Source organism: Lissotriton helveticus, chromosome 6 (genome assembly GCF_964261635.1).
Source record: "Lissotriton helveticus chromosome 6, aLisHel1.1, whole genome shotgun sequence".
NCBI lineage: Eukaryota > Metazoa > Chordata > Amphibia > Caudata > Salamandridae > Lissotriton > Lissotriton helveticus.
The window spans coordinates 259,903,186-259,916,422 of NC_136067.1; the positions used below are offsets into that span (position 1 = coordinate 259,903,186).

General features: G+C 46.0%; 1 protein-coding gene across 3 annotated transcripts in view; it reads left to right on the top strand.

The window, feature by feature from the left end:
- Window positions 1-13,237, top strand: part of ATAD2B (ATPase family AAA domain containing 2B) — a 974,520-nt gene that overhangs the window by 932,761 nt on the left and 28,522 nt on the right. For all 3 annotated transcript variants that reach the window (XM_078647713.1, XM_078647714.1, XM_078647715.1), the window contains one exon: window positions 9,515-9,643. In XM_078647713.1, coding sequence (XP_078503839.1) covers window positions 9,515-9,643 — 129 coding nt within the window. The remainder of the gene's footprint in view (window positions 1-9,514; window positions 9,644-13,237) is intronic.

The window sequence follows — 13,237 nt, forward strand, 5'->3', positions numbered from 1 at the left end:
CAGCTTGTGCACGGCTCCTGTGCTTCCGCAGTGTCATCTGTTCCACACAGCTGCAGTCCTGAGGTCACCGTCAGCTTCCCTGCAACACCTGAAATCGGTGCACATTTGTCTTCTGTGCCTCCTGGTCACTCCTGAGTAGCATAGACTCTATCCCCTCTACTTGCAGGTTCTTCATTTCTTAAACCTACCTTTGAGTTCCGCCGGACACTTTCACCTTCTCCAGCAGCAGCACCTTCATGAAGTCCTCCATTAGAATTAACCGCGGCTTCCGATGCCAATTCACACCTATGCACCCAGCACCCCTGGGGTAGGTATCCTGGTTCCTAAAGTATCCACGGGTGGGGTGGCTCTCCAACCTTCGATCTTCCACGGAATTTCTTCAGGGTACATTGGGAAGGGTCCTTCTTCTTTAAAATTGCAACCGCGACTTATCCATTGACTTGCATTGATCCTGCAGTCCTGTTCCCACTCTGCACACGGCCTCCGTGGGGCTCCTGGTTACTTATCTTGGGTGGTTCCTTGGGTCCCCGACACTTCTATGTCCTCGGGGTATAGTCTTGACCTGAGTTGTGGTTGGCATACCACTATTTTAGTATATGGTTTGGTCTCCCCCTGGGGACTACTGTGTATTACGTGCTACTTACCTGTTTCTATTGCAAAGTATTGTGTGTATCTCCGGCTAAGAGATACCTGTATGTGTTAGTGAGTGTCTTATAATGAATGCATATTTTTATAAATACACTGTGTGGTTCATTTTCACTTAATCTATACTTGTAGGATTATGTTCTGGTAAAACCAGCTGTTTTACACTCCTTCTGGACTAAGCCTGAAGGCTGCTCTCCACAGCTACCACTTAGCGAGCTTTCTAAGGTTGTCTAAGACCACTAAAATTACCATAAGGGTTGTCTGGATTGGTGCAAGGTGCCCACTTACATAACTGTGCCTCATGTACCAAGCCTGCAAAAAACACAGTTGATGGACAGAATGTAGAACAATGTCATACATTCACCCCAGTACAAGGATCTGGGCCTAAATCCATCGTTTTTTTGCACTCCACACCACCCTGGGTTAGACACTGGCTATATGCAAATCAGCTCTGACCCTGTGCCTCATGGGAACAGTCCAGTCCGAACTACCAAGCCATGTCTTTCCCAGACCGGAATCAAGCATCCAAGGACCGGTTTCTGGCTATCAGCCTTCATCAGCCTGGATAGCTTGACTCCAGTGGTGTGGAGAGCCTGGGACTCACGTCTGAGCATACCCAGCCCACTCGGGGTGAAATTTGCAAAAAACACAGTTGATGGACAGAATGTAGAACAATGTCATACATTCACCCCAGTACGAGGATCTGGGCCTAAATCCATCATTTTCTTGCACTCCACACCACCCTGGGTTAGACACTGGCTATATGCAAATCAGCTCTGACCCTGTGCCTCATGGGTACAGTCCAGTCCGAACTACCGGTTTCTGGCTATCAGCCTTCATCAGCCTGGATAGCTTGACTCCAGTGGTGATGAAGGCTGATAGCCAGAAACCGGTCCTTGGATGCTTGATTCCGTTCTGGGAAAGACATGGCTTGGTAGTTCGGACTGGACTGTTCCCATGAGGCACAGGTCAGAGCTGATTTGCATATAGCCAGTGTCTAACCCAGGGAGGTGTGGAGTGCAAAAAAACGATGGATTTAGGCCCAGATCCTTGTACTGGGGTGAATGTATGACATTGTTCTACATTCTGTCCATCAACTGTGTTTTTTGCAAATTTCACCCCGAGTGGGCTGGGTACGCTCAGACGTGAGTCCCAGGCTCTCCACACCACTGGGGTCAAGCTATCCAGGCTGATGAAGGCTGATAGCCAGAAACCGGTCCTTGAATGCTTGATTCCGGTCTGGGAAAGACATGGCTTGGTAGTAAATTTGCAAAAAACACAGTTGATGGACAGAATGTAGAACAATGTCATACATTCACCCCAGTACGAGGATCTGGGCCTAAATCCATCATTTTTTTGCACTCCACACCACCCTGGGTTAGACACTGGCTATATGCAAATCAGCTCTGACCCTGTGCCTCATGGGGACAGTCCAGTCCGAACTACCAAGCCATGTCTTTCCCAGACCGGAATCAAGCATCCAAGGACCGGTTTCTGGCTATCAGCCTTCATCAGCCCGGATAGCTTGACTCCAGTGGTGTGGAGATCCTGGGACTCAAGTCTGAGCATACCCAGCCCACTCTTGGTGAAATTTGCAAAAAACACAGTTGATGGACAGAATGTAGAACAATGTCATACATTCACCCCAGTACAAGGATCTGGGCCTAAATCCATCGTTTTTTTGCACTCCACACCATCCTGGGAAAGACATGGTTTGGTAGTTCGGACTAGACTCTTCCCATGAGGCACAGGGTCAGAGCTGATTTGCATATAGCCAGTGTCTAACCCAGGGTGGTGTGGAGTGCAAAAAAACCATGGATTTAGGCCCAGATCCTTGTACTGGGGTGAATGTATGACATTGTTCTACATTCTGTCCATCAACTGTGTTTTTTGCAATTTTCACCCCGAGTGGGCTGGGTATGCTCAGACGTGAGTCCCAGGCTCTCCACACCACTGGAATCAAGCTATCCAGGCTGATGAAGGCTGATAGCCAGAAACCGGTCCTTGGATGCTTGATTCCGGTCTGGGAAAGACATGGCCTGGTAGTTCGGACTGGACTGTTCCCATGAGGCACAGGGTCAGAGCTGATTTGCATATAGCCAGTGTCTAACCCAGGGTGGAGTGCAAAAAAACGATGGATTTAGGCCCAGATCCTTGTACTGGGGTGAATGTATGACATTGTTCTACATTCTGTCCATCAACTGTGTTTTTTGCAATCATGTACCAAGCCAGCTTCTCACAGGTAGCATGTGCTGGTGATAGCTTACTGCCCTCCCTGGTGGACGCCTGCAGATCATTGTTGGTCATAGGGTTTTTAGGGTTCATTAGAGCCTCATCTGCCTGGTCGCTTGCTCTTTGAAGGTCTGAAACCTGTATGGGCTTGAGTGGTGACTGCAGACCTGGGATTTAGCTGGTGGTTGAGAAGATGACGGAGCTGAAGGAGGACCATCTTTCCTTGCTGCACCAGGAAGTGATGGCTTTTATGCCCAAGGGAGCCATACATATGGTACTGATGCCTGAAGTAGGCTGTGGGTGGTATTCCTGCTACTTCCTGATGCCCAAGAAGGATGGAGGCCTTCGTCCTGTCCTAGAACTGCACCCTCAGTTTCTTTCTCAAGAAGAAGTTTAAAATGCACATGCTCAAATCCTGTCTGCTTCAACTGGCTGTTGGCTGACCATCTGCATTCGCTGGGGTTTACTATCAACTGACTACCTCTCAGATGCTCTATTTTATTGGAGCTGTTCTGGACACAGTGCAGTTTCAGACCAATCCTCTGAAACGGCGATTCCAAAATATTCATGTTATGATACCGATGTTTCAGCCTCTCCTGGATTTCGGTGGGACTGACTCCTAGACTACTTGAAGTCATTGCCTCTTGCATCCTTCTTGTGATACATACCTGCTGGCATATATGGCCTCTGCAGTGGGACCTGAAGTTCCAGTGGGTGCAGCATCAAGGGAATCACTCCGACATAGTCCCGATCTCAGAGTTACTTGCAAGAGATCTGGTGGTTAACTAACCTTTATTGGGTCAGCAGAAGACCCCTCTCCCTTCCCCAACCGAATCTCCCAGTGGTATCAGATGTCTCAGTCCTGGGATGGGGCGGCCATCTGACACAGGTGGCGATCAAAAGCCTCTGGTATCCAGCACAATTCTGGACTCAATGTCAACCTTCTACAGCTCCAGGTGATCCGACCAGCATTAAAAGCTTTTCTACCCTGCATCAAGGGAAGGCTAGTGAAAGTGTTCACAGACAACACCACCGCCATGTGGTACTGCAACTAGCCAGGCAGGGTAGGGTCATGGAGCCTTTGTCAAGAGGTCCTACGTCTCTGGACATGGCTGGAATGTCGGGGCATATCCCTGGCGTTTCAAGACCTGGCGGGCTCTCTGAATGAGAATGGTGTCTCCATCCAGGGATGGTGCAAGGTCTCTTTCAGCAGTTGAAAGAGCTTTGGTTATATCTGTTCGCCACTGCCGAAAACACGCAATGTCAGCAGTTCCGCGTGCCAAGTTTCCAATGCGGCCCTTTCTCGGAGACTCTCTTCATCTCGAGTGGAGCTCAGGTCTCCTTTATGCCTTTCCGCCCTTTACCACTACTGCCCAGAGTTCTCAAGAATATCAGGAACGACTGGGCCCAAGTCATCCTTCTGGCTCCTGACAGGACTCGAGGAGTTTGGTATCCTGAATTGTTGAGCATGGCCATCGGTCCTTCGATCCGGCTGCCTCTTCGGGAGGGTCTTCTTTCCCAGCAGCAGGGGAGGGTTCTCCACCCAAACCTGTTAACGCTCCGCCTCCCTGCGTGGAGATTGAGTGGCTACAGTTGACATCATTCAAGCTTTTTCCCGAAGTCTGCAGTGTTGCCTTGAGGCCCAGGTGTCCCTCTACCAAAAAGGTATATGCCTGCCGTTTGGGCAACTTTGTGGCATGGTGTACAGAAAATAGGTTGAACTTCTTTCTGCTCCTCTCTCTCAGGTCTATGCCTTTATTGTTTCCCTTGACCAGGAGGGCTCTGCTATGGGCACCTTAAAGGTCTTTCTTTCTGCCATTTCAGACTTTTTGTGGTTGCCTGATCAACCATCCATCTTCAAATTCCTTATTGTACATGGGGTCTTGAAAGGTTTGCAACACGTTTCCTACTTTATCATGTCTCAGTAGGACCTTAGCTTGGTCCTAACGTTTCTGATACGCACTCTTATTGAGCCATTGCACATCTGTCCTCTTAGGCTCTTTAACATCAAGACAGTCTTTCTGGTGGCAATAGCATCTGCCGGAAAGGTCAGTGAACTGCAGGCTTCATCATCCAAGCCTCCTTACGTGAACATCTACCCAGACAAGCTGGTTCAATGCACTGGAGCCTGCTTTCTGCCAAAAGTCATTGCTTCCTTTCATGTAGGCCAGCCCCGTCACCTTGCCTCTTTTTTTACACTCCACCACATCCCTCAAAAGAAGAGGAAATACTTCAAAGTCAAGACCCAAAAAGAGCGTTGTCTTTCCTCCTTGACCGCACAATTAGTTCTGGTTGGACTACCAACTCTTGGATGGCAGGATAACAACAACTGCACCCTTGCCTCCCCAGAACCATTAAAGGCCCTTTTTCCTGCCAGAGCTGCCACTTCACCTGCAACACCGTGGATACCACCAACGCCTCACCGATCAGCCACACTGCATAACACACAATCACCAACAAGATCGACGCTAACTCCTCCGGAAATATCCACTGCCTACTGCACGCTCACTCAGAAAACATGTCACTGAAATCTGGGACACCATTACAACCCATGCCCCGGATGCCGTCTTCGTCGCTGAGACCTGGCTGAACCCTGCATCCGCTCCAATCATCGCCAGAGCCACTACAGACATACACAAGATCGCACACCGGCAACCAATCCAACAGAAACATTGCCATAATCTACAAGGAGAACCTTGAATGCTCTACCACCACAGACGACTCCTACCCCTTCATGGAGTACCTCAACTTTCAACTCCGAACCAACAGCAAAACTACTATCAGAGGCACCCTTGCATACAGACCTCTAGGACCCAGCCATACCTTCTGCAATGACTACCCCGACTTCATCGCCCCTTATGCCATCGACTAGAATCTACACATCTTCCTAGGAGACCTCAACTTCCACCTTGAGAACACTGCAGACACTAGCAAGGCGACCTCCTAGAAAGTATGGACAACCTTGGCCTTAACAGCTGGTAACCGACCCCCGCCACCCCCCACTCTGCAGAGTACATGCTTGATCTCATTTTCTCAGCCGGCAACAGTAAAATACACCCACACCAAGGAGGTCACCTAGACCGGCCCCCAATGCATTCACTTTGTCATCTCCGAACCACCCAACACCTCCACCGCCAGCAAGATATGGCGCAGTTAGACAAAGATATCAGAACAGCGATGGACCAATCCCCTCATCTCCTGCCTACCCACCACCACCCCCGTAGAGGCAGAACGAGCGGTGAACACATTTGCAAACTCGCTCACGGCAAGTGCTGACAAAGGTGCACCGAAGAAACCCACCAAAGCCAATAAACAAACATGACACTCCAACTGGTTCACAGAAGAATTGAAGACCCAGAAACGTGACTGCAGACAAAAGGAAAGAAGATGGCGTGCCAGGAAGACCCTCTAGGTCGAAAATACTTCAGAGACGCCCTCAACCGATAACACCTCCACCTCCTGAAGAACACCAAGCCCCAGTCACCCCCATTAAAGACCGCTCCAACAACAGCAAGGATCTTTTTAACATAGTCGAGGAATTTTCCGACCCCTCTGCAACTGAAAATCGCATCACACCCTCAAAAGCTCTCTGCAAAACCCTCACTGACTTTTTTCACAACAAAATTAGCACCATCTACCAAGACTTTGCCCCCCAATTCCATGCCGAGGACAGCATACACAGCATTGCGCCAACCGACGTTCACCCACACCAGCTCACCTCGTGGAATAAGGAGACTGCATCCATCATGAGATCCATCCACTCTGGAGCCCCATCAGACCGCTGCCCACACCATACATTCAACCGCGGCTATTAACCCATCAGTAAAGAACTCACTAAGGTCCGCAACTCAATCACCACAGCCCACTTCTTCCCAGAAATGGAAACATGCTTGAGTGAAGCAGCTGCTGAAGAAGCCACCCGCGAACCCAGGACCTAAGAACTACCTTCCTATCTCCCTGCTCCCTTTGCCAGCCAAGGTCATCAAGACAGCCATCAACATCCAGCTCACTAGATATCTGAAGAACCCCAACCTTCTGGATCCCTCCCAATAAGAACTAACAGCAGCACAGAGACAGCGCTAGTCGCAGCCACAGACAATGTCAGCATACTGTTAGACCTTGGAGAAACAGCAGCCCTCATCTGCCTTGAACTCTCAGCAGCCTTTAACACCATATCTCACCATACACTGTTACAGACTCCACCAGATCGGAATCCAATTAGCAGCCCTCAAGTGGATTGCATCTTACCTCAAAGGGAGAATGCAATAGGTCATCCTGCTGCCCTACTCCTCGCTCCCTAAGAACATCACCTTTGGTGTACCTCAAGGCTCATCACTCACACCAACCCTCTTCAACATTTACATGACACCCCTAGTAAGCATCGCAAAGAGCCCCGGACTCGACATCATCGCCTACGCCGATGACACCCAACTCATCCTACCCCCTGAGTAATGACCCAGCAGCCACCGACTACTTCGAAAGATGCATGAAAGACGTGGTCACCTGAATGATCAACAACTGTCTCAAATTCAACTCGGTCAAGGCAGAAGTACTCATCTTGGGGAACGGTAAAAGATCGTTTGAAACAATGCATGGTGGCCACCTGAGCTGGGTCCAACCCCCAAGCCCACCGAACACACCAGCAACCTCGGCATTATCCACAACTGCCAGCTATCTATTAAGGAGCAGGTCAGGGCTGTCTCCTCTTGCTTCCTCGCCCTCCAAATGCTCAGGAAGGTCTTCAGATGGCGCCAACCCAACACTAGGCGAACAGTCGCACAGGCTCTCGTCACCAGCAGACTAGACTATGGCAACTTCCTCTACATAGGAATGACTGCCCAACTCATGACGAAACTCCAGACTATCCAGAAAGCATCAGCCCTATTCATCCTGGACCTGCTCAGAGGGACTCGCATCACTCCACACCTCGGGAAACTCCACTGGCTCTCAGTCGCAAAGAGATGCCAGTTGAAAATGCTCACCCACGCTTACAAGGCACTACTCAACAAAGGACGGGTCTTCATGTCATGAGTGATGTAATATGTGACGTCATCAGCAGTGCATTGCTAGGGCGCGAGTTATAGTTCACTCTACAAACTATAACAGCCACATTTTTCTGGTTTTATATGAGTGAAATGTCCAACTAACATAATGTCCCTGAAACCTATGTTTTTTTCAGTGAATTTCTAAGGTGTTTTAAATGCTAATTTCTAACTATAACGTCCCTGAAACCTATGTTTTTTTCAGTGAATATATACTTGATAGAAAGCCGGTGTAGTCCTGGACAACAGTCTATGTTGTCATTATACTGAAACAAAGTGGGGAGTACAAAATTATTTTGCCATTGCATAAAAAGTTCAAATACGTTTGGAATATATACAAACCTTGAAAATGTGTTTTGCTGGATTTGACATAAATCATTCGTAACAATCGCTGCTCTTCTAAAATCAATAAAGTTGATACCTCTTGATTTAACATACCGCTATTTCATATTCAAAAGTCAATCACATAATAACTTCATGTTAGCTTACATACATTTATCATGTTATTCCAGACCTTGTAACATATCGTATCTTATAATAGAGGATTGATTGATTGAATGCTTGATGTATATAAATGGTGTCTAAATCTTGAATGATATCATAATATTCCCCTGAAAATGTTGAATCTAAACCTAATCGAGAAGCTGTGGGTAAAATCTTAAATCTTGTATTGAAGATTTATAGGACCAGTCAAGTATGTGATAAAATAGTCTGTGTGCCCCTATACCTTAGTGTTGATAAAAGAATGTAAAGTGCCTAAGTGCTCCTAAAGGGCTGAAGGTCTGATTCTACAAAACGTGATTCTGTGGGTTAGGGAGGATTGGCAGAGTTGCTCAAAAAATGATTCTAGTCTAAGAAGTGACTCCCTATTATTTCTATTGGACTAATGGAGTTTAAGATGACTTGACTTGGCAGTTTTTAAGGTGCAAATGCAAGATACATTGGGCCGAAAAAACGTGTGTGGGGCTGGAAATGGTTCTATGTTGTTAAAGGAAATACTAGCATAATTATTGCCACAGTTTGAAAGGGTTCCTGGAAGTTTGATTGTTAGAGAATATTAATTAGAAAGAACTGTAATTTTCAAGATTTTTCATTTGAAAGATTTTTAGTTTTAAAGAAAATTATGTCGTTTTTCATATATATATATATATATATATATATATATATATATATATATATATATATATATATATATATATATATAATATTTCTCAGTTAAAACTGTATTATGTTTCTGGCTCAATGCATAACACCATTGAAATTTGCCAGTTAAGATTCTCTGTGCACACCCTAACTCACACCTCCTCTTGTGTTGCAAATGACAGCACGCATTACTGTATAGCACGCATTACTGTATTGATGGCTGTCTAAGTATAGTAGTGGAACTCCTCAGGGGCTTGCAATATGCTTATGTTGTGCAGTTGCTCCTTAGGTATTATAGAGAGTTTCCTTGAGCTGTAGCTTGTCCTCATTTAGTGCTCTTAGTGTAGCTCATATGGTACTGCCTTCTGGCATCACAGTGTTGTCAAGTGAAAACATATCCAAACATTTTTCATTAGGAAAAGATGTATTAACTCAAACATTCCCTCCCACAGAACCTTTTGGATGTGCTGGTAAAAAAAAGCAGCAACCTTGCCGTTGATGAGCTTGAAAGGTGGTACTCAGTACTTAGCCAGTGTATCTACCAGCATCGTGAAGAATATGACAAAACACAACTCATTGAGGTACAAACTGTGAACAATTACCTGTATACAATGTTGCTACTTTTCCTGTTATGTTCCTTGTTCTGTCTTTGTTATTACATATTACTAAGGATTTGTTTTAAAGTGCTGTTTAGTTTATTTGTATAATACATGATTTGCAACCTACATCCCGAGTGCAATGTGTCAAGACACGTGATAGAATCCATACAGGAAGCACAGAGCCCAAAAACAGATCACAAAGCTAACACAACAAATGTAAGAGAGGGAAAACCATTTGCATTGTGAATCGAGAGAAGATGAGAGTGAAATTTATCTCACTTTAATTTGGGAAAAGTTATGTGAAGCTATTTCCTTATTGATTGTAAAATAAAAGATGAACATCCTTGTGTAGTTTATATATTTTATCACTACAAGGGCATGGATATCGAAACAACTTTACCTGCATTTATACTTAGCAGTACACTAGTGTGTGTATTCATGTGTTTTGGGCAAACACCTCATCAAACCACTCCAGGATTGAACAAGACAGCAACAAATGCAAATACAAAAACATTCTGGAAGCATAAAAATTAAACTGAGATGAAGCATAAAATGGCTAAAGTGTAGTATACTAACCATTTACAAGAATTTCTTTAAGACCCTTTAAAAAAACGTAGCTGATGTAACAATGGATAACTCGACAGGGCATTCTAAGCCCAAGCACTGTGGAGGAAAGAAAATTCTTCTCCCACCACATTTTAATTTCTTAGTTTTACTATGTTTACCTGACCCACTTGGTGTCTGTTAGATGGATTCATTCAAAAAATGTTTTAAAAAATTATCTTTTGCACAAAACATTTCATATGATTTCTTCTAACTAGGACTTTGTACAGTAGATTACGTTTGTAAATGTAATTTTGTGTTTAATTCATCATAAAGGTAACTACAAAAAGTCAAATGACATTGTTCTTCTCGCCTTAAATGTCATTTTTAGGTCGAGCCTAGGCAGCGCTTGCGCTGTCGCTTAGCGACCTTTAGAAATTGCTTTGTGGAGTTCCAACTCCACTCATTTCTTGCTTTTGTTTTTCATTTGTCTGTCAGTGGTCTTCAAAAATCCTTGCTTGCTGGTAGTCAGTCCTGCCTCATTGTCCCTCCTTTTTCTCTTCCGTTCCTTCTACGCAGCAGGGACTAAGTACTGTCTTATTATTCTACAGTTCTTTATCTCTTCTTAGGAGCAATACTTTTTTCCTTGGTTTCCTGCTCTGTTTGCCTGTCTTTAGTTTTGGCACAATAGATGTTTGAATTTAAATATAGTTTTACTCCCTTCCACCTCCTCTTAATTCTACAGCTGTATTAGGGGTACGTCTTGCGCCATGCTTCCCTCTTTGTTGGTTATATTTTTGAGGCTTTTAGCTATTTCCGATTTTGACCGTTATTTGGGCTTTTTTAGTAGGATGTCTGTTTGATTTTGGGCTTTGTTTTTAGTTAGCCTAACTCTGATCACGCTAAATGTTTTGTTTACTTCTTATAAACTCTCCTAGATGCTATATTTTTCAGCTTGCCCATGGCTCATCTCCCGTGCAGTGCCCAACACCATCTCACCCCTCCCACATGTCTGTAAAAAGGTAAGGGCCGAATTCGACCAAGAACCCTTCAGTATTTGCCCGGCGTTAGCCGCCTTTCATACCATTCGAGATTACCAAACAAAGAGGCAGGCGCTGGAGACAGAAGGCAGGAAACAGGAGTTTATTCCGACGGAGCAGAACACGTCAAATCAGACAACAGGGTATCTTCTCGAGGTGCTCTAACCGCATCTCTGAGGCCTGGCCTCTAATACACAGGTTTATGGCTTTATTACATACACTGCATCCGTAATGTTTCTTTGAAGGACAGAAAAGACATCCTCGGAATCCCCGGTCCAGGCCGGTTCCCACACATATCTACAGTAGAGTTCCCACCCCGATCTCAGCATGTGGTGGTTATCACTCAGCTGGACATTCCGCTGGGAACGGGGATGTGTGTGATCAGTCGGATCTTCGGGGTGCGAAAGCATTGATTAATCCCCGCTCCTTTGATGTGAGGCGAGGTCCTACTGTAGGGGGCAATAAACTGCATCTGTTGGGCTAGGTGATGGTCTGGGATCAGGCCGGACAATCGGGCAGGGAGGAAGAGGTTATCAAAAGGGCCTATTCTTTGAATGAGATGAAAGAGTGAGGGGGTTCAGCACGGGATGTGGCTCGGAGACAGGGTTGCGTTAGAGGTGCCCTTATGGCCCAAGCAGGAGAGACTGGGGGCTGTCGGGGCGCGGGGGAATGCTTGCGAGGCCGGGGAGTGAGGGGGAGAGATGCGCAGGCTATTGGCAGTGGGCAGAGAGGCCACGACACACAAAATGGCTGCCACTTACGTGCATGATGGGGCCTAGAAGGGACAAGATGGCGTGGCCACTGTTTCACGATTCTCACTTTACTTTCAACAGTGGCTGTGATGAACATAAATGAACGCCGCTTATATATACCTAATTTTGGTCATTTTCCACAGTCCCCAGTTTTTATCATAAGTTAGTTCATTTCTGTTCATGTCACAGGGGAGGATGTGCAAGCTGACATTAGTTATACAATTCGCTTTGGTAACCCATATGCATTACAGGTAGATGGAAATAATTCTGCTATCAATGCAGACAGAATCGTACATAACCATATGTAGTCAATGTGATGGGCGGGGAGACAGTGCATACAAAATTACATTAGCTGCGTCCTACGTCAGACCTTGGAGGCGGGGGCATTACATTAGACAATGTAGGAGATTCGTTCGAATACAAACATGATGTCATACAAAAAAATGTTCTGGCAGGATAAGGGCTATTATCACTTGAGGTCTGGACCCCATGGGGGTCAAAACTAGACAGCATGTTCATGTGCATAACTGGTGTTCTGCAATCATCAAGATACAGAGTTAACGCCTTCTTAGTTATCCATGTACAGTTGAAAGTGACCGATGTAAGGTTTCGAAAGCTCAATTGGGTGGTAATCAATATAAAGCGGTTGGGAGAGGAATTCAACTCAATATAAGGGACAGTCAAGGGGTGGCAATGTTCAAAAAAAGGGTTCGTCGTTCCAGTGTCTTATTACAGCGAGCCATCACTGGTAGGCTCTCATTGTTTTTCTTCTTTCGTTGGCGCTGTTGAGCACCGGCGGTGGAGCTATGCGTCCAGCTCGGATTCAGATTTCGCGTTGCAGGGTGTGGCCACTCTTTGCTCTCGGACCACAGTCCTGTTTGTCCTGTTACCTAACTAATCTACCATAGGTACTTTAGTCGGGGTACCCGTATCCCGTTCTTCTTTCGGGACAAACTCTATTCTATCTTTTGGGCAGTGTTTCTTCTTTAAGTCACGTTCAAAGACTCCATATGAAAAAAAGGGGGTGATGGGGGTGTGCTTTGGGAGGCCGAGGGAAAAGAGGGTGGAGTGGGATCAGATCTGAAACGGACCAAGGAGGGCAGAAATTTCAAGCAAGTGGGCCCATCGGTCGGGCACAATGGGCTGGGACTTTCGGCACGAGCTCATCAACATGCAGGGGGCTTCTGGACAGCCCTTATTTCCTTCACTTCCCACGTTGAGAATGGTGCCTTGTCCCGCAA